This window comes from Mytilus trossulus, chromosome 2, assembly GCF_036588685.1.
Source record: "Mytilus trossulus isolate FHL-02 chromosome 2, PNRI_Mtr1.1.1.hap1, whole genome shotgun sequence".
Taxonomy (NCBI): Eukaryota; Metazoa; Mollusca; class Bivalvia; order Mytilida; family Mytilidae; genus Mytilus; species Mytilus trossulus.
The window spans coordinates 4,543,188-4,565,489 of NC_086374.1; the positions used below are offsets into that span (position 1 = coordinate 4,543,188).

Consider the following 22,302-nt stretch of genomic DNA (forward strand, 5'->3'; position numbering starts at 1 on the left):
TTGTAAAAGATCATGGAGATTTCTGAAAAATGGTTAAAAATTGACTATAAAGGGCAATAACTCCTAAAGGGGTCAACTGACCATTTTGGTCAAGTTGACATATTTGTAAACCTTACTTTGCTGAACATTATTGCTGTTTACAGTTTACCTCCATCTATAATAATATTCAAGATTATAACCAAAAACAGTAAAATTTCCTTAAAATTACCAATTTAGGGGCAGCAACCCAACAATGGGTTGTCTGATTCATCTGAAAATTCCAGGGCAGGTAGATCTTGACCTGATAAACAATTTTACCCTGTCAGATTTGCTTTAAATGCTTTGGTTTTTGAGTTATAAGCCAAAAACAGCAGTTTACCCCTATGTTCTATTTTTAGCCATGGCGGCCATCTTGGTTGGTTGGCCAGGTAAAAAAACACAAATTTTAAACTAGATACATCAATGATGATTGTGGCCAAGTTTGGTTTAATTTGGCCCAGTAGTTTCAGAGGAGAAGATTTTTGTAAAAGTTAACGACGACGGCTGACGACAGACGACGGACAATGACGGACGCCGGACGTCAGACGCCAAGTGATGAGAAAAGCTCACTTGGCCTTTTAGGCCAGGTGAGCTAAAAAACGAAGGGAGATCATGTCAAAAGATATAAACAATTCACCAAAGCTTCATGCATATTGGTTAAAGCGTTTTTGAATTCTTGTCTAACATGTTGACGACGAATGGATGGATGGTCAACGGTATACCATAATAAGTCCTGTAAACAGGCATATAAAAATGCGTAGACTATTGTTGTATACATTTTAATGTCTAAATATTGCAATAATAATCAAAAGCATTCTGATTTACCAATGGCAAGACAGTTGCAAAAATTAAAGGTAGACTCATAACAACTTCTCTATTATGGCTTAATGACAAAGGTCATTTATCATGTATTTAATTTCGATAACATTAAATTTAAAACAATAAACTATGACTAGCAACAAGAGACATGAAAAAAAGTTAAAATACAACTTTAATGGAAGCTTATATATGTTGACTTGCAAAAGACAAGAAATTTCCACCTATGGCAATTATCATCAATATTCTTAAGTTTAAAATAAAACCAATAAATTGTATATCTTAATCTGATTTTCTACTGATTTTTAATGGCATCACATGCAGACTTGATTTGTATGGCTGTTCCTACGAACGAACGACTGAATAATTCACTTTAAAATTATATTCTAATGATTGATTGTGGAATACTTAACCTTATGAAAGAAAATATCAAATGAACAATACATGAACACTGTTTTACCACAAAGCAAGTTAAAAAAAATCTAAATTATTTTTAAATAACCAGTTCACTAACTATTTTATACTTGTTTACTTTGCTATTATAATGGAATGTATTGCCTTTATCTCTAGTATAGATAATAACCTTTTACAGTAGTTCCTGCATATACATATATATATATATCTTACATTGAATTTGTATGTCTAAAGTAAATTTATGAAAATCTAGAATAATACTGATGTATAAGTTTATAGTATCAATATCAGTTCATAATGTATTAGTATACATAGATTGGCTTATGACTTGTTACATGCATCTTTATTTCATTTATCTGTTTGTTCTAATATTATAATTGTCTGTATTTGGATCACGCCTCTATTGTGCTCTTTCCAATAAAATATTGAATTGAATTATATCTAAATGAGCATGTTTTGTAAAGAGGAATGAAATGATGAAACAGCCAATGACATAAAATATTTTAAACAATTTTGTTTTATCAAATGAGATAAATTAACAATATCCTTACTTTTCCTTAGCACTAATTCTTTTCGATTTACAAGGATACACAGATCTGTAACTGGTCATGCTGTACATGAATTATTATTTGTGAGGTAGCAATTTCAATGGATGTAGTTGGACCATATGTTCAACAAAAGAATATTTTCTAAATGCTTGTATAATGACTTGGCAGTAACACAAATTTTAAACATGTCCTTAATCCACAAAAGTTGCTACCCTAAAAATAAACATATCCACAGTATCACTAATCTCAAATTGGTAAAAATTGTTACATAATATAAAAGATATCGTATTTTTAAATATATACTGGAAGTACTGGATACACCATAAAAATAAAAAGATTTCGAATATTGCATGATACTCAAACAAGTATTAATTAAAAATCTCTAACTGCTCCTAAGGTAGAATGCCAACTAAACAGAATCAATTTACAAATATGTTAACAACAAAAACAACATTTCACAAAATGATTATTTAAATTTTGATTGCAAGTTTAATCATATGAGTTGTAATTATAAATGTTATGATATAATACAAACAAAAAAATGCTAAAATGAAGCACAACAAACAAAAATTATATTCAAGGAAAAAACAGAACTTTTTCTCACCTGCCCAAAATAATGAAACACTAAAATGGACTGACATAAAACTTAAAGACTTCAGTTATGAATATAACCTTCTATAAAACCAATGATAGTTTCTTTACAATGAATGCACCTGACAATTACCCACACATATCTGAGATTTTTAAAGTGAATATAACAATGTGGAGATGTGGAATGGTTACCTATGAGAAAACTATCCACCAAAGTTAAATTCATTTTAATGTAAGCCACTATAGCCTACTCTATGCAATTCCAGAGAATTTAATTATACATTCATTCCTTCTTCATAAAATTATTTTCTTGAACAGCTAGGAATGTATGCAGACTTTGCCAACACCACAAAATTAAATATCTACGAATATGCAAGTTTCCCTTAAACCAAGAAAGTTGGTACCCATGAAAATAATTGAATCCACAGTACATGTATCTATTTCCCCAACAAATAAGCAAGATAAATATATATTTAGTTTGAGAAAAAAAATCCAGTACTAAACTAGAACTTATTTCTTACAAACATTGTCATTTTTCAAGCTTGAAACACACATTCGCCTTTCATTTTATTCTGTCTATTTCTGGTTTTAATTAAAGAGAATTGTCAACAGTCTATGTCTATATCTAGGTCTCTTCAACCTTATATAGAGTCATTATGCAGGTTTAGAAGCTTAAAGGAACTCTTTAAAAATAATTGCCTAATTTTGTATGTAGATATAGGAAGATGTGGTGTGAGTGCCAATGAGACAACTCTCCATCCAAATAACAATTTAAAAATTAAACCATTATAGGTTAAAGTACGGCCTTCAACACGGAGCCTTGGCTATATAAGCTTTAGCAAAATTATAAAGAATTTACATCTACTTTCACAAATTAGCTATGGCATTGTTCAGTAACACAGAATTCACTTATCTCCCCTTTTATCCATGTGTTACTTACTCATAAATTTAATTAATTTTCTATATCCATAAGGATTTTAAAGACTTTAATGTATTAACTTTACCCCTTTGTTGCATGTTTAGACATGGCAGCCAAATGGAATGTATGTTGGGAACAACATACAAATGTTTTGAACTAGATATTCTAATGATAGTTGTGATGGATATTTAGTTAGAAAAGAATGTATGGTGTTCTGGCCTGACATTCCACGTCTAAATATAGAACAAAAGCATGAAATAATCTTATGTCTGGAAAACCCCTTCATCAATATAGAAATCTGACAGGTTAAAAATGTATGTGTTTGTTACATAGAAGAGGGACGAAAGATACCAAAGGGACAGTAGACAATATATTTGTAAAAGATTACAGATAATGGATGACCAATCATGACAATCATGACAATGGCTAACACAGACCCCAAAAAAGTATATCATTAATTTAGGCAGATACTTCAAATGGTGCTTAAGCCGACTCTTTAATTCTTTAAAAATGTTTGACAGCTTAGTTAGTTTTCAAATCATACTTATTGGAATATTTTATGAATCAATGATGAATATGCAATGCATTAAAAATTGCTTCCATCTGTTACCTCCTAATAATGATTATTCAGAAGGAGATGAAATCATTATATTCACAGTAATACTTAGAACAACAAAAAATAACAATAACTGTCTTTGGTAATTTCTTAAATGCTAAAATGTAAAATAAGATAATTAATGAACGTTTAAAACAATAAATGGATATCCAGGCGATTTCAATTCATAATGTAACAAATGCAAAAAGGAAGACAAACAGTCTTAAACACAGAATATAACAATGTGGAGATGTGGAACAGAATATAACAATGTGGAGATGTGGAACAGAATATAACAATGTGGAGATGTGGAACAGAATATTACAATGTGGATATGTGGAACAGAATATAACAATGTGGAGATGTGGAACAGAATATAACAATGTGGAGATGTGGAATGATTACCTATGAGACAACTATCCACCAAAGGTAAATTAAAGTTGATGTAAGTCACTATAGGTAATTCCAGACAACTTTAATTATATATTTATTTCTTTTTCATAAAATTATTTTCTTGAACATAAAACCCATAGCAATTGTTCATAGGATGACTTGAAATTAAACAATAGAGTGATTTTTTTTTAAAAGTAATACCTGAACATCTAGGTCTTTACATGTATGATGTTTTATCAAAAGTTTAAACATGGGTTCTATGGAGAAATACAACAAGATATTTACATATGTAAATGATGGAACATACACACATGTAAATGATGGAACATACACACATGAAAGTAAGAAGCACCTTTATGTTTATAAGTATTTATGGCATAGTTTTTGAACATAATTGTTTTGTTTCTTCAAACTTTAAACATTAATTATTTTGATAACCTTTCTATACTTATTATTAAAATCTGATTTTTGCTGCATGGAAATTATTTGTCAAAATTAGTTACAAAATATGTTTTCTTGAATATCCATTGGATAAATATTCCTGGCAATTCTGTAACATTCAAGGAACTTCAAACATAATCATTATTCCTAAAATAATTGAAAACCTTTAAGTCAAAAAGAAGGCTTATCCACAATCAATGAGTCAAAAGTATTGCAGTGTTTATAAAAATGTAAGCAGTCATGGCACAACAAAAAATAAAAGAAAACGCATGGCACAACAAACATTAAAATTCATTCACATGGCACAAACAAAGTTAGCATATGATGGAGAAAAATCAGAACCATTTAAGGGTGGCAAGATTACCATACATTCAAAATCAGTAATAATTTGAAAAACCTAATTACTAAAAAATTAACAAGTTAGCACCTACTACAAAACAATAAAGATTTAATAATAATACAACTTAAAGCAGAAGCATTGTATATTTTCTTGCAAATATGGGGGTATGTATGAATCAAAGTAAAATGTTTATTTTTGAGTGTTTTGTGATGAACTTTTGATCAAATAGGCTGAAAATATAACAAACACAATAGAAAACAAACAGACAAAACAATCTTAAATCTAAGTATAAATCTAAGCATCTAACATATAACTAATTGAATACCAATGAATGAAAGGCAGCCACAATAAGGTAAAATAAATCCACATAACAAATTAAATGAAAAAATTTCAAAATGAGAAGACAAAACACAAGGAAAATTAACTGAACCTAAAAATATTTAGGGGTGTGGTAATAGTCTGTGTCCTTCTATTAGATTTAAATGAATTAACTATAATGCTGATTTTCCCTATTAGCTTATATAATTTGTATAATAGACAAATAATGAAAATAAAATGCATAGCTTTAGCAACCTGACTAGTTTTAAAATCAAAGAAAAATATTTTAGCACTCAGAATTCATTTAAAACACAAGAGTATGTTTGTTGAGTATTTGGCATCTCACAATATTAATTACACAATGACACTCTTATTAAATCACAATAATAAACCAACATAATTCATATAAATAAAAAAATCCTACTGGATGTTTGAATTGCCTATTTGTCAGTAACATACCATACTGATATCTCTAGTAAAATCAGGATAAAAATAATATTAGTAAACACCTGCTATGTTCCCCCTTATTTCAAATAATATTATTTGAAATAAGTACATGTAGTCTATCAAAACTCACCATGTTAGTAACCCAGAAAATGCTTTAAATATCCTAATTTTCTTGTTGATCAATATTGCAGCTTTTTTAATTTTTGTCTCTTATTTTTTCTTTCCATTATTGTTTTCAGAAAAATATCCCCAAAAGTGTTTAAAAAAGTTCATACAAATCAACATTTTAGTGCAATAAATAGGAATCATCTGACAATTTTATAGAATAACAGATGTTCACTCTGTCGGCTTTTTATGTTCTTTCAAGATTCTTATATCATCTACATTTTACGTGACATTGGACCTTGCCTCTGTGTTCTATTTTTAGTCATTGTGGCCATGTTGGTTGAGAGATCTACTATAATTCACTTAATAATAAATTATAACACTCAGATAATTCATGTAAAGTTAAAAGAGTGGTTCAATAAATGCAAATAAAGGCAATAACTGATTCAAAGAATATATTTATGTTTATGTATTTTTTTAAATCTTGCATTACTGATATTTTTTGTTGATACATGTATAAGTTTCTTATTATCAATGACAGTTTGAAAGCAACTGGTTATAAGAGGCAATAATTTCTTCAACAAGTTATCAGTATTTACTTTTTGGGATTTTTGATCATCTTGAACTGATGTAAACAGTTTCTGTTGGTCTATAACAATTATTTAAGAGAAATGGTAGACATATCACAAATATACAGTAAATTTTTATTGCACTGGATAAGAGGTCAAAATGCTGTTTTTGGTAAATAAAATAGTCATACACAAACTCCTATAAGGAGTCATCTAATGATTTTTTGAAAAATTGAAGATGAAATCCTGACCGATTTTTTTCAGATTTTTTTCTTATGTTCAATTTCTATTCACAGTACCCATGTTGATTAATGAAACAATCTATAATTTTCAATGATCAAGATACCCAAACAATTGATCATGTCAGAATTGAATGTGACTGGTTCAGCAGCTTTGGGGGAGATCTCAAAACAAACTTTATGAAATGAAATGCAAAGTGATGGAAATATCTCATATAATTATAACCCATAACTTTTGGCCAGATTATCTAAAAAATATTAATCTCATATAATTATAACCCATAACTTTTGGCCAGATTATCTAATTATATAAAAAATATTAAGAAAATATGACATATCTTATATTTGACAATGTGATCATAATGAATAGACTTATTCTGGTCTTAAAATCTCAACCATTATGTTATAACCTTTTCTTCCTTTCAATAAAAAGTCTTACTCATCTAACAAAATATATCCTGATTGACATTCTTTTCTTCACAAATATCATATTAGCTTTTCACAATCTATACATTAATGCTTTAAGCCCTTTTTTCTGAATATTAAATCGTTAACACCGCCATCATCTCTCTGCATTTTTAACAATGTGTCGTAGCCTTTACTTTCCATGTATCTCTGTAACTGGTTATGGCCCCCAGTTTCATGAACATACTCCACTGCCAACATTTTTATATCTAATTTATCGAAAGGAATAGTTTTTAATACATTAAGTTCATCTCCCTCTACATCTAAACTGAAGAAGTCTATAGTTGTTCTATTCAGTGCTAGCATGAAGGAGTAAAATGGAAAACATTCTATTTCTACTGGATCTGAAGCTATGTGCTGCTTTCTAATCCAATCTTGTGCATCCTTATCGTGCACTATTCTTCCTCTGTTAAATGCTTTGTTAAATGTCAGCTGGAAAAAAAACATGATAATATAGATGTTAGTACGTCAAAATATCTGCATAATTTGTATTGTCCCCCAGTGATTTTATAATTTTTCAGTTGGTTTTTAATTAAGCCAGTAACTTGCTATTTTAGGCTTTTCACTAGTCATACAATTGCAAAAGGTTAAAACTGACTATGGCAGTAAGTAATAAATGTGTGGTTTTGAAATATATAATATGCCAAGGACAAGTTAAACATGTTGAATAAAATATATAGGGAATGTGTCCATAAGATACAGATGATGTCCCTGCTTGCATATAACCTTATAAAGGGACATTACACAAGAACAGTAAAAGTGATGCAACCTAAAGTTGTAATTGATCTATGTTTTACAATATTATGCATTGTGTATAAGATTCATAACATTGTCTCATTGGCAATCATTCCACATCTTCATTATTTTTCATCTTGCTATATCAAATATCCCATTACTTGTGTTTTTTTCTGTTTCTGTTTTGTCTGTTTGTCCATTCAATCTTAAAGAATATTTTTGCTTACAGTAAGTAACTATGGCATACCTTTGCTGACAATAAGTAACTATGGCATACCTTTGCTGACAATAAGTAACTATAGCATACCTTTGCTGACAATAAGTAACTATGGCATACCTTTGCTGACAATAAGTAACTATGGCATACCTTTGCTGACAATAAGTAACTATGGCATACCTTTGCTGACAATTAGTAACTATAGCATACCTTTGCTGACAATAAGTAACTATGGCATACCTTTGCTGACAATAAGTAACTATGGCATACCTTTGCTGACAATAAGTAACTATGGCATACCTTTGCTGACAATAAGTAACTATGGCATACCTTTGCTGACAATAAGTAACTATACCATACCTTTGCTGGAGTACTTCTAGGACTCAGGCAAGCATTCACTGAGAAGGCTTTTCTATGTTTTGATTTTAATGCTGCATAATTAGTAGGATCTGCCTCAATCAGTAAACCATTCCATTTCCTGACTTTCTCAAAGAAAAATGTGTTGGATCCTTTCTCTCCATTCAGACCACCACATTCTACATAAAAACCTCCTTCCTGTAAAATATCAATTAATGGTTCAAAAACAGATTAGATAAATTTTGGACCAACCAACCATTAATGTATGATTTTGAAGCAGAATATAAAATTTTATCCGGAAATGAAAAACGTACAATTAAATACAACGATGATGGAGTAGAGCAGAATATAATGGTGCAACAGTGCCAGCGTTCTGAAGATCCATAGGTATCCATAGGTAAGAAAAGTATTAATATTCTGTTTTTCCTTTTAAAAAAATCCCAGAAATTTTGACTGCTGTTACTGACCCGTGTGTAATATAGAAATCATTGCGATAGAAACAACAATCAAGCACAGCATCAAAAGAAATGGTGCTAATAGCAGGTCATTGTGTGGTCTTCAACAATAAGCAAAATCAAACTGTATAAAAAGCTAGAAAGGGACCAGAGCAGAGAACCATCTATGAAACAATACACAACTGGTATGTTCTTGGATCTAGCTGAGTAATATTTTTATCCTTATATTTTAAACTTGAAATTAATCAGCAGAATGTATATTTTCCTGGATTTGTGTTCTGTAGGTCACCTTATTTTTATAAACTTATATACTTGTATTAGATTACTGGGAAGGAATATTTCCTTCGATTTACCAGTCATACCTGTGTACTTTATTTTACCTAATTCTTGTAAACTTATATTTATAACTTAAAGGAGTAAGTGTGAAAATGACCCATTAGTAGCTAAAATTTCAAATAATGATTTATGACCACTATCATAATGAATCAAGCTCAAACAGTGTCTAGATAAGAAAAAGGTCTTTTTTTTTAAACTTTGAAGATTCAGTGATTTATTTACACAACTAGAGATTTTAATGAAAATAGGTGAATTTCTGTTGTTTTTCATGACGAGAAGCATATATAGTGCATGCATGCATGGACAAATAAAATCTGCTCATAGCTTATAGTATGTTGGTTACTATAAGTGACATACATGTATCTGATAATTTATTTTGTCAAAACCCTGGGCTCTATGTTTCCTACATATATAATTGATTGAAACAATTATCACAATCTCCATTTTGAACCTTTTTGGCAGTGAAAACGCCAATGCTTTGATAGAAAAACTTCATAAAAATGGTTTGATTTAACTTTTCATCAACTGGAATCATTTTTACCTTGAAATAATGGACTAAATACTCTGGTTAATTAGAAACAGAACCAAACTTACTCCTATATTGGCAAAACGTATATTTTCTTTCATCTGCCATGCAGGGTTATACCAGAAATATCTATTCATACAAGAAATAGATAACAGGCCACAACCATATATTAAAGAGAAATGGTTTTACTTTGTATCAAATCTCTTATCAAAAGGCTGAGTTGGGTTTAAATCCTTAATACATATGTATGTCAGGTCTCCTATTTACACCGGTAATTCAAAAATTGAGTCATTTTGTTATTATGGTTATCCAAAAATGTAAATTGTCAATATGGTTCTGATTAGCAACTTCATTTTACAAATGACATGTGATAATTATGAGTTGACAGTTTGGTGGGTTTTTTTTGGCAAATATAAATACATTAAGTTTTTTATGAATTATCATTTTTTTTTTGTCACATCTGTTTAACTGATTTATTTAAACAAAGGTTTTGTTTTAATCAATTTTTCCAATATATCATACCTTTATGTGCTAATTATTTTTTTCTCTTTTTTATGCAATTCTCTTCTTTTAAAATACTACATATTTGTAGAAAACTTTTAACAGTTTCATTGAACATAACATTGAAAGTTTTTCTCCGTTGTGTAACAATTTAATGAAAAATATGTGGCAAGAAGAATGGGATAAAGAGAAAGACAGCATTGTATCAAATAAGTCCAAAAACTACTTTTGACATAAAAATACCAAAAATGTCCAGATACAAAGAAAGACTGATTTCTAAATTAAGAACTGGTTATATACCATTGAACAAACATCTGCATAAAATAGGCATATCTGACACTAAATTGTGTCAGGAGTGTCATGTTGAGGAAACAGTAGAACATTTCTTATTACACTGCAAATTATATAATGCAGAACGATCAACATGTGTTTTATTTGACAGTTTAAGAAAATTACAAATACAGAATTTTCAATTAAAAAATATCCTAACAGGATATAATTTTTTACCAATGGATACATACATAAAGATCATGAATAGAATGATACTCTAAAAGTATTACTTTTTGTACAGGAACATGATTTTTTTTTTTTTTCCATAAAATAAATGGGATCTATTACCAATGTTATTTCAACTGATCGGGCAGAGCTAATGTTTTAATTTCCATGTGGACAGTCTATTTGAAGATGTGTGTGATACGGATGATTGCCGTTATAATTAATACTGATTTCTAATCACCAATCAGTGTCATCAAAGGAATTAACAAAAGAATGACTAGACATTTCATTGATGAGTTTATCCTAAAACACCTATCTATAGATGGACTGGTTTATTATGAGCGAACCGGTTAAACTCCGCCCAGTCAAGTGAAATAAATCAAGTAATACCTACATTAGGAAGAACTCATTGACATCTGTCCCCACAAAAAAAAACAAGGAGAACTTGTTAATGGATAAAATGTTTGTTAAACTTATTTTAGATTTAAAAAAAAAAAAAATGCAGCAAAATAAATGAAAATAGTACTGCTGGTCGCACATGTATCTTTCATCATACTACAAAGTTGAACACAATATGCCTCATTGGCATCAGGACACCAATCTATGGGTCCAAACCATATGGTAATAGTAGTTCTGAAGTCAAGGTGTCAATAATGGGGTACAGTTCAAAATTAAATTACCAGATTGATTATTCGGTGGTCTCATGGTTAGTGAGGACAGTCAGGGTCAATACACAGACCACGACAATCCTCACTAATCAAGGGGACCATGACTCAAACTGGTCTCTTGGTATCTATGGGAATTTCATATATAATATTTGTTTTCTTTTATTAATCCCAATGTAGGTGACAGAAGTATGTGACAGTCTTTTTTATCTGGCGCATACATATTTTTGGCAATTTTTCATTAAATAATTGACACCAGGCTATCGGGAAGCAGTATCTAATCTTTATCTTCAGCGATGGACATTGAGATTCATTTATACACGTGTGTATATTTATAAGCTACTACCACCTTACAAATCAAAGCAATTATCTATGTAATTAGCAATGCAACCAAACATAATAAGCAAGAATGACAAAATAAATATTTTAAAAATATACAGAATTTTACAAAAGTAAAAACACAATACATTAAAAACTTTGAAAAAAACTCACAACTTAAGAACTTACTTGTAGTAAACAAAACACGAAACACTAAGATTTTTTTTTTCAAAAAGATTCATGATAAGTGTAAATAGGGCGCAAGTTCCATATCAGGAAAGTCGCTTCCCAAAACATCAATACAATAATAATGTAATAAGAAGAAGACTTTTAACAGTTTCATTGAACATAACATTGAACGTTTGCTTAATTGAATGTAATAAGGTTAACAAAAATCTGACTTTGGTATAACAATATAACTGAATAAATATGTTTAAACATGTATAATAGACACTCAAAGAAAGAAATATATTATTTTATGATCTTATGAACATTTGTTAATTGATAAGATTTACTATAAGCAGTGATTTGTTGGTACTATTAAATACCAGATCAGCAATTATGTAAGGACAGCACTCTAACTTTAAATTTCTTCAATGTTTTGGGGGGCACAATATGATTTTCTTCACATCCCCAAAGAAAGTTATAGAATATTTTGATGGTATAAAATAAAACGTTAACTGCAGACTGTACTTATTTCAGCACGACTATACATTTTAGAATATTTCTAAGCAGAATTGAATGAAGTCAAAAATTGGAAGTAAACATTAGGTGATTCAAATCTGTTTTAAAATGTTTCACTATGCATTGAAATTGAATTTTAAAAATCAGTGCCCCAATAAATAAATTCTTTAAAATCTAAATTCAATCAAAAAATTTTATGGGAGAGTTTAGTTTATAACTTTATAGATAGGTACATTTACTTACTATGTATAGTCGCCGTCAGCTGAAATTCGCAGCGGTTATCAATTAAAATAATCTAAACTATCAACCACGTTCACTCGAGATATAGTTTTTCACATTCCATTCATAAATCGCAAAAAGAAAAACCACTACTGACCTACCTTTTGAGTGATTGCACTGTGATAATCCTGACCTTCACATTTTCCAAGACTATTTTCAATGGTGGAATCCGCCATTGTTTTTTCCGGAAGTGTTCCCCTGGAGTTCAATTTCATAACATTTGCATAAAGCGCGGGAAACCGTATCACATCAATGAAAAGAACATTTCAGGAAACTGCGTAAATGACGAATTTCACATGTAAACAAATGATCCTCATAGAAACGAAGATGGCGGAATTACAATGGAAAACATTCTGGAAAATGTGAAGGTCAGGATTATTACAGTGTGATCACTTAAAAGGTAGGTCAGTAGTGGTTTTTCTTTTTGCGATTTATGAATGGAATGAGAAAAACTATATCTCGAGAAAACGCGGTTGATAGTTAAGATTATTTTTACCGATAATCGCTACGAATTTTAGCTGACGGCGACTATAGTTGAGCCTACTATCTATGAATGGTGTCTGTCCATTTGAGTACTCCAGTCTATCTGGGAAATCTAAGTGGTCTAAGATAGGTACATTTACTTACTATGTAGTTGAGCCTACTATCTATGTATGGTGTCTGTCCATTTGAGTACTCCAGTCTATCTGGGAAATCTAAGTGGTCTAAGATAGGTACATTTACTTACTATGTAGTTGAGCCTACTATCTATGTATGGTGTCTGTCCATTTGAGTACTCCAGTCTATCTGGGAAATCTAAGTGGTCTAAGATAGGTACATTTACTTACTATGTAGTTGAGCCTACTATCTATGTATGGTGTCTGTCCATTTGAGTACTCCAGTCTATCTGGGAAATCTAAGTGGTCTAAGATAGGTACATTTACTTACTATGTAGTTGAGCCTACTATCTATGTATGGTGTCTGTCCATTTGAGTACTCCAGTCTATCTGGGAAATCTAAGTGGTCTAAGATAGGTACATTTACTTACTATATAATTGAGCCTACTATCTATGAATGGTGTCTGTCCATTTGAGTACTCCAGTCTATCTGGGAAATCTAAGTGGTATGGTTCTGTAGAGGGTTGTTCTATATAATAATTCCTTATCATTGTCACCAATGCCTTATCATCAGCAGCTGTATTCCTATCTATCAGTTCCTTCATCGCCTTTTTATAATCAAATTGTGCTATCCTGTTTTGATTTATTTGTTGTGGTTGAAATTGTTGCATGAAAACGACTTGTTTTCTGTCTTCATTGAAAGCCCCTCTGATCTCAGGCGAAGAAATATCTAGATTTGATGTTGGATATTGATCTAAACTAGAATTTCTGGCATAAAACATCATGAGAAGTAGAAAAAATAAGCCTCCAGCTCCTGCTACAAACCATGGGGTTGATACTCTCATTATTCTGGGTAAAATCCTGAACTGTAAATGACTCAGCCTTTAGGTCAACTGTTGTGTTGTAGAACTTAACTTTAGGTCATCTAGTGTTTAATCTGAAAAGACATGATTAAAAACAGTGATCTCCACATAAATGTATCAGTAAAAACAGTAACTTAAAAGACAAAGGGTAGTAAATTATTTCCAAGCAACAAAATTTACTATCATAAAACTTCAAAGGATACTAACAATCAGATATTCTACCCTTGATCATGTTGATACAGCCTTAAAATAATCCTTATTTACCGTGTTTACAGAGAAGTTTATATCCATACATGCTGTTGTAAATATTTAATACTTTGGGAATTTGAAACTTTACTGACAAATAATTGTTCTAAAAATTAGGTAAGGTAACATTTTTCTGTAAGTCTCATTCAAATTTGAGTAAATTGAAACCGAGAATTAAACTATAACTCATACACACTGAATACTGATCATTCTTACAGTATGTAATTATTTTCAAATCAAGTGACTGTCACTTTGGTTATAGTCTATAAAAAGAAATTTAAATTTCTCGCAAATACTGCTTTAAAATATCACACTATATAATATACAGAAATAAAATTGTTTTCATGAATTACCTGTGTATCTGTCAGGCCTTGAGTATATAGAAATCTGTTAAATATTTCATTCAAGTGTTTTGTACTCGGGCATGTCAGGTACAAATGTATATTGATGTGTTTGAAGACCTACAAATAAATCAATAAACAACATATCAACTTTCTATTCTCAAATAATAAAACAAGATGTGGTGTAGTAAACATCTTGAGGTAACTAGACAATTTCTATTACAATGAATATATCACCAACAACCTGTTTAAAATGAAATAAGGAAATAGTAAAAAAAATACTAATTCTTTTACCTGTTCTCCTTTTTGGTCCCTCACTCAAAAACTGCAATAAATCTATAAATTACCAAATCTTCAGACAGTCTTCAAACGTTATTTAGAAGATAAAGACTTGGAAATAGTCTAAATGACCCTATTCTTAATGTTTGCGTGTGAGCCTTCAAAGAAATATTATTTTTTTTCAAAACTTTTTCATGTTTTTATTATTCTTTTAATGTCAACTTAAATTCAAAAACAAAGTCCTCAACCAATAATCAATAATGAATACTAAAGTCTATCAGATAACAGTTTTTGTATTAATTTACAGAGCCATTCTGCTATCATAGTGTTGCTGTAGAGAGTTGACTATATCCATTCAGTGTTTGACAGATGTGTGCTTGAATAGTGTTGTTCTAGACAGTTTTATGCTCCAAACCACTTATAATATGCCCAGATATGATAAGACCTTTTTGTAAAATCTGATGAACAATAAGAGGCAAAATATTTAATAGGAATCTTAACAAGCAGAAGATAAATGTATGCTTTCATATTCCACATTTTATATGTGCCTGTCCAAAGTCTGAAGCCTGTAATTCATTTCTTGTATAAGTTGCTGTCTGTCATATTTATATTTCAACAATTGTTTTGTCATAATTAAGTCATTGGTTTTTTCCTTGTCCTTTTCATGTCCTTATATGCTGAAAATATGATATGGGTTTTGCTAACAATAAATGTGAACACAGAGATTTATCTTAACTTGTAAGATCAGCCTCAATCTTGCCTTGTTTTTTTTTTTTTTTTTATAGAGAACACGACAACATGCACATTCATATGTATTATATATATGAATGTACATGTTGTTGTGTTCTCTATAAAATTCATTCACATCAATTTCACGTGAATTTAAATTCATGTGAATCTCAAGTGAAATTCGCATCAATTTCACCTCAAACAAGCTTTATAATTTATACTTGTATTCATCATAATAAAAATATTGTTTACACTAAACGAGCTTATACGTGAAAATCATGTGAAATCAATTTTTATGAGTTTCACATGAAAATCTCTTAACTTTTTCTCATGTGAAATTCACATGAATTTTTAAAATAGAGTAATTCAACCTAAATTTTCAAATTTAATTAAAATCATGAAAAATATCACATCAGATTCATGTGAATCTCAATTCACGTGAAATTCACATGAACATTTTCACGTGAGTTTCATGTATAAGCTCGATTGCGGTGAATCTCACGTGAAATTGTTTATGTGAATTTCACGTGAGACTGATGTGAAATTCATGTGAGCAAATTTTGCCTGTGTAATATATATAGTTATATGTTTATTTGTCATGTTTGTATGATTTCAATCTTTCCTTGATTTGTTTTAGTTTTAGTTTATTCTAAGTTTATCTATATAGGTCCAATGCTTTACAATAGACAAAATTTTATTCGCACAAACACATTTACATTAAATGGTTATGGCATACAAAATTTACAGAAAAGCACCTTACAGAAAAGAACAAAAAAACATACATATATATTTATTACACATCTACATGAAACAAACTGTTATTTTTAATGAAAACATCAATGACTTTTATTTGCATTGTATGGAAATACAATAAGCATTTTGATAAAAAAAGTATTGTTGATTTTTTCTAAAAATAAAACTAGCTATAGCTATTAGTCTTTAAATTTATAAAATGAAGGAATAGCTATATATATACAACATGGGACCAAAAGTGCACCAAATTGTCTGTTAATTTGTTTTTGACTATTGAAAGTATTGTCATGATTATAGATTTGAAGAAAATGTTAGCTGAAATAGATTCGTCATGTAAACAACCAACAAAGGCAACAAATAAATCACAATTTCTTAATTGGAAATCAACATCTTAACATTCATTTGACAATTAATGTCTTTATACCTTACATATACCGGTACATGTATTTCAAACAATTCCATTTTGGTAATACATGTACTTTATCATATATGACATGGAATAATTCAATTAATTTTCATTTACTTGCAAGGAGGTGTGAATAACCCTAAAATTTTACAGCCCTAATGGAATAACCCTGACTAAGGTTGACAATTTTAGATAATCCACTCCTCAATGGGCCGTTATTGTATATTATTGTCTTAAATAATATTTTTTCTCCCTTTCTGCGTTTTTGGTTTTATTTTAAGAAGTATACAAGTGTGGACACAGATTAGTGTGGATAGTATCTTTGGATGGTTGACACTGTTTTCTAACAAAAGGGGTCTATATATATGGTTGGTTTTTTTCCATATAGGGTCATTGTTCAACCATGTTGCACAGTGACAGTTAACCTGCACAAAACACTAAAAATTATGTAAAACAACAAGATAGTTTGTGAACAGTTTATTCAGCGGTACATGTATGAAGCTGTGTCCATAACAGACGATCTCTTTTTGAAAAAGTACAAGCAATTGTTTATAATTTCATTCAAATACAAAATGTAAAACAGTTCATCAAACTTTCTATTACTTTGACAATAATAGTTTTTGTCTAACAGATGCACTAATAAATATCTATCAAGCTGTCTTTAATTGACATGTTTGACCAATCTGGACAGTTTATATTTTTGCCTCTTACAGTATAACATCTGTACATGTAGTCATGTACTTATATTTACATATACTTTTAATCTTAAGGATGTTTTAGTAATTTGCTTGTCATGTTTTGGAATTTTTGTCAGATTTTCAAAATCCTCTGGTTTTATCCATTTGAATGCCTTAAAAAATTTTGCCCATGAACCCCCATTTTTCTTTTTATGAATTTTTTACAAGTATAATTATAAGCCATATCTAGTTTTAGTGTTCATATAAGAGACATTAATTGCATGGATTACCAAAGATTCTGATAAATCTTTTAATTCAGATAGCAGCAAACCTCAAGATCAGAAATTAGAGATGACAGAACTGGTTGAGGTTAACAATAAAGATCTGCAGAGAAAAGACAGGAAGAAGACATTATACCATCAAGAGGACACAAAATAATTTGAAGATTGACAGACATGAACAATTTATATTACCCCAAGTTCGCACTATACAGCAATATTCAAGTATACTTTGATGTTGTTTTACTCTATGTGTTGCCATTTTGCTGTATTTGTCCTATTAGCAAGCTTCCCTTTTTTCTGACCTTTTTTCTTCCCTCTGGCCTTAGCTTATTGACCACTCATCTGCCATCTGTTGACTGAACCAATTTAGAGGGAAGAAGAAAGGTCAGAGAAAAGGGAAGCTTGATGATTGATAGGACACATACAGCAATATATATGACAGCATGTAAAGTTTATACTTGAATATTGCCAATACATACATTACATACTGTAAACAAACTTTATAGAAATCAATGTGAAACTGCTTAAACTTTTATCAAAATAAGAATGTATAAAGATCTATAAATAACTGATTAATTAAAAAATGACTGTTACCTAAATTATACTTTTTTTCAATTTTACAAACACCATTATTTCTAATTTTTTATTAATCACTGTTAATAACTACATTTTTGTACTTACTACCTTAAAACTTTAAAATAAGGCCTCAAAATCAATCACTTAATTGAATTCTGATGTGTTTGTGATGGCAATCAGAATAACATTCACATCTTTAACAATGTTTAACTTTCCTGTTGCAGTTGTGTGTGACAGCTGTTGAAATTATAGATACATGGACGTAATATTGATAGGCAAATTATTTAAATGTATTACAGCCTGCTTGTATCACAAAAATTAGCATTTATAAGGATCCTTTGCTTATTGTTCAATTTGTTTATGTGTATTATAAGTTTTTTATCGAACATGCTGAAACAGATGCAATTTATGAAAATGTAGTAAATCTAATTTCAAATATGTACATCCTAAATCCTTTTTCTTACAATTATAAAATATGGATCATAATAATTAACTACTGTCTTTTGCAGTCATTGAACATAACTCCTGGCCTACAATAGTGAAATTTTAACCTTCATTTTAGTGTGAAGCAAATAAAAGTTTTCCACAGATTTATCTCCTATGGTCAGTTCTATCGTCCCATTGAATAATACGATAGATATATATTGTTCTCTGTGCAGTTTATAGTACAGAATTCATACTACACATTTTTTTTTAGTTAAAACATGTATTTTCATCTATTCAAAGGATATATTTTACTCAGGTTATCTAAGAGTGATCATGGTGATGGATTGTTTTTAGAAGAAATTGTTTAAAGTCTACTAAACTACACAGAGAACAATAGGTAGGTTCATGTATTGCCTCTATTATTTGGGACAATAGAACTGACAAAACTTTGAATAGATTGACCAACATGTCAATAGGAGGAGAATCTGTGGAAAAGTTTCATTTGGTTGGCAATAACACAAGAAACATATTTCAAGTTAAAATGTGCGACATGATTTCTAATGTTCTAAGTAGGAATCATTTTCTGATCAATCAAGGACCATAAAACCTTAAACATCAATATGAAAATCATCAATATCCAACTTTTACACAAAATAGTAAAGAAATATTATTAATGGCTAATTAAAATATATATTTCATAAATATAAACTTTAGAGTCTTTTTCAGAGGCTTAAAATTTTTTCACCTTTTCTTTATTTATAGGTAAATTTTTAATTAATTAAAAATACTTAATTCCATCTTGGATGCTTTCGACATTACTCGTTACCTTTCGACATTACTCGTTACCTGTTTGTACAAAATTTCGTTTGTAATTTATACGCATTTGATTGGTTAATTGAAATACCTGTTCACTTCAGGTAAATTTTCATAAATATTTCCTGGTCATTTCAAAAAGTTTACTGGTCAATTCAACACGTTAAATTTACCCACCCTCCAGCCCATTTTATTTTTGTATAATTTGATTATTTTTGTACATGTGTTATACCTTATTAAATAGAAGAAGTTAGTCTTTTTCAGATAATGCAGATTGATGAATTTGATGTCTGTTTGGGAAGTTACTGGTGCATTTATATATTTTGGAAATTAATATTTATCAAGAATATGGACTTTAAATGAGAAATTTATTTATGACATATGTTTGATTGTAAATTGTTATTTATGCCAAAATATGATTATCATTACTTATGTGTTGAGTTTTGTTTTATTACATCGAAATTGGAGCGGAGGGAATTTATATTATCGTTATTATAATATATACTACATTTTAGTCTTTGATCATGGATGATATTATATTTTATTCAACATGTTCAACAATGTTATAAGCATTACAGACAACTGTACTGCCTTCAAAAATGAGACAAATCCATACAGTATAGGCGGCTATAAAACTAAGCAGCAAAGGCTGAAAACAGGGAATACCCCAAATTTCCTAACTTGTGCCCAACCTGTTCAATGGTTACAAATGCTCATATACTTATATGCAAGTGTAATAATAATCTTCTTCAAGATGCAAATACAATTAATAATGTAAAACATTAACTTTACAGAAAAAGAAGTTGTTTGATGACTCTCTTGAGGGTAGGGGGACAAAGAGTGTTTGCTGTTTTTCTACAAACAACGGGATCGGCCATAGGTAAATATATATATATCAAAGTAAAAGTATGTTTGCTGACTTTTGAACTCAATTAACTGCTATAAATCTAACAAGTTCATGCTGATGTCAATTTTATTTTTTTAAATCATGTCACATTTTTGTACCAATGTGTTCCATGATAATTGCACTTTGGATATAATTCACAGTCCAAAATTATCAATAAAAAAATCACGGTTTTCTAATTACAGAAATATGTGTCACACCCCGATTTACGTTCTTGGACACAGCGTATTACTTGTAACCCAAATATTGACCTTCTCATAATCAATATCTACATTGTATTCTCGGTAGATGATGTTGTCATCATAGAGCTGCATATTCATTTAAAATTACTTGCAGAAAAAAAAGAAAACCCAAATTTGAAACAGGAAGTTTGGAATAAAATGAAATTTTTTACGGTTAACAGAAACGGAAATGAACAAAATCTCTTTATTCAAATTCAGTATAATTTTATTCTCTTGATGTGAATTTAATTTCTAATTTTCTAACAAATACATAAAATACAAATAAAACATTTATTTGCCATTACCTTCACTGAATTCATAAAAATCAGGAAATAACGGATAATTTTCATGTTTCTTTCATGTTTCATTCCCCATCATCATAACAGTTTATTATAAAATCGGTTGCTGGTATGAAAACACTGCATATCCTACGAAGGCAAATTTGGCTACACATACCCGCAGACATAAATTTGTGTAGCTGTCGAACCGTAGCTCTTAGTTCCTTCAGATATTTTTACTATTTGAGGATGGTCTGAAATAGTCAAAAAATTAACATAAGGACCTAAGAGCTCTTCACTGGACTCCAGAAGGAAGGCGTAAGCGAGGTAGACCACAGGCACTAGACGTTATGTCAATAGCATGAAAATATTGGCAATATAATATATATATCTTCCAATTGCCAATATTTTCATGCTATTGACAGAACGTCTAGTGCCTGTGGGTAGACCAAAGAACACATGGAGACGTACTGTAGAAGGAGAACTGAAGACCTTGCATAATACATGGGGAACAGTAGAAAAGATGGCCAAAGACAGACAGAAATGGAGAACCTTTGTTGCTGCCCTACATGCCGATGGCATACCGGGCAGTAAGTACTAAGAGCTACGGTTCTGCAGCTAGCGCAGACACTGCCCTTTTTTAAACTGTCAAAAGAAGTAACAAGATATCAAGATCATGAAACAGCATGTATACAATACCTTTCGAAGTTCTCAGAATCTGTGGAATAAGCATTCATTTTTTTTAATAAAAAATAAATAAAATGGGTAATATTGTCTTATTGATGAAATCACAGGCACTTGTGTTTTTTTTGTACTGGTATGGATAGTAAACCCCATATTGACAGAAACAAGTGCCTGTGGATGAAATGGTGACAAATTCATCAGATGACAACTCGGTCTCTTTGAATCAACAGCAGTAATAAGCGCCATGATTTAAAGTAATGACATAACTTTGCAACCAGATATGGTAGATGGTAATTTGTTGTGATAAATTTATTCCGTACTTACAATATTTCTGCGTTTAAATCTGAAAATTAAAATTTCTCCTACTTCAGTTTCTGTGTAAATATGACTAGTATCCAAATCATTTGACGGGAGACTTTCCGGTTTTACGGATAAACGTATAC

General features: G+C 30.1%; 1 protein-coding gene and 1 long non-coding RNA gene across 2 annotated transcripts in view; both read right to left on the bottom strand.

Annotated features, from left to right (window-relative positions):
* Positions 1–781: 781 nt before the first annotated feature.
* Positions 782–22,290, bottom strand: LOC134706326 (uncharacterized). Its single transcript, XM_063565174.1, has 5 exons — positions 22,184–22,290; positions 14,845–14,952; positions 13,814–14,319; positions 8,531–8,725; positions 782–7,650 (listed from the first exon to the last, which is right to left on the bottom strand). Exons 3-5 carry the CDS (start codon positions 14,225–14,227, stop codon positions 7,267–7,269), a joined length of 993 nt encoding a protein of 330 aa, XP_063421244.1. The 5' UTR covers positions 14,228–14,319; positions 14,845–14,952; positions 22,184–22,290; the 3' UTR covers positions 782–7,266.
* Positions 782–22,302, bottom strand: part of LOC134706327 (uncharacterized) — a 259,296-nt gene continuing 237,775 nt past the window's right edge. Inside the window, exon 2 of the long non-coding RNA XR_010105610.1 lies at positions 782–1,456. This is a non-coding gene — a long non-coding RNA (uncharacterized LOC134706327). The remainder of the gene's footprint in view (positions 1,457–22,302) is intronic.

Bases quoted from the DNA above. Each gene is read 5' to 3' on its own strand.
- LOC134706326 (XM_063565174.1), bottom strand. From the start codon at position 14,227: ATGAGAGTATCAACCCCATGGTTTGTAGCAGGAGCTGGAGGCTTATTT. The intron at 8,726-13,813 runs GTAAGTAAATGT...GATATTTTACAG, and splicing joins ATAGTAGGCTCAATTATATA to GAAGGAGGTTTTTATGTAGA. The intron at 7,651-8,530 runs GTATGGTATAGT...TTTTTTTTCCAG, and splicing joins CTAGAAGTACTCCAGCAAAG to CTGACATTTAACAAAGCATT.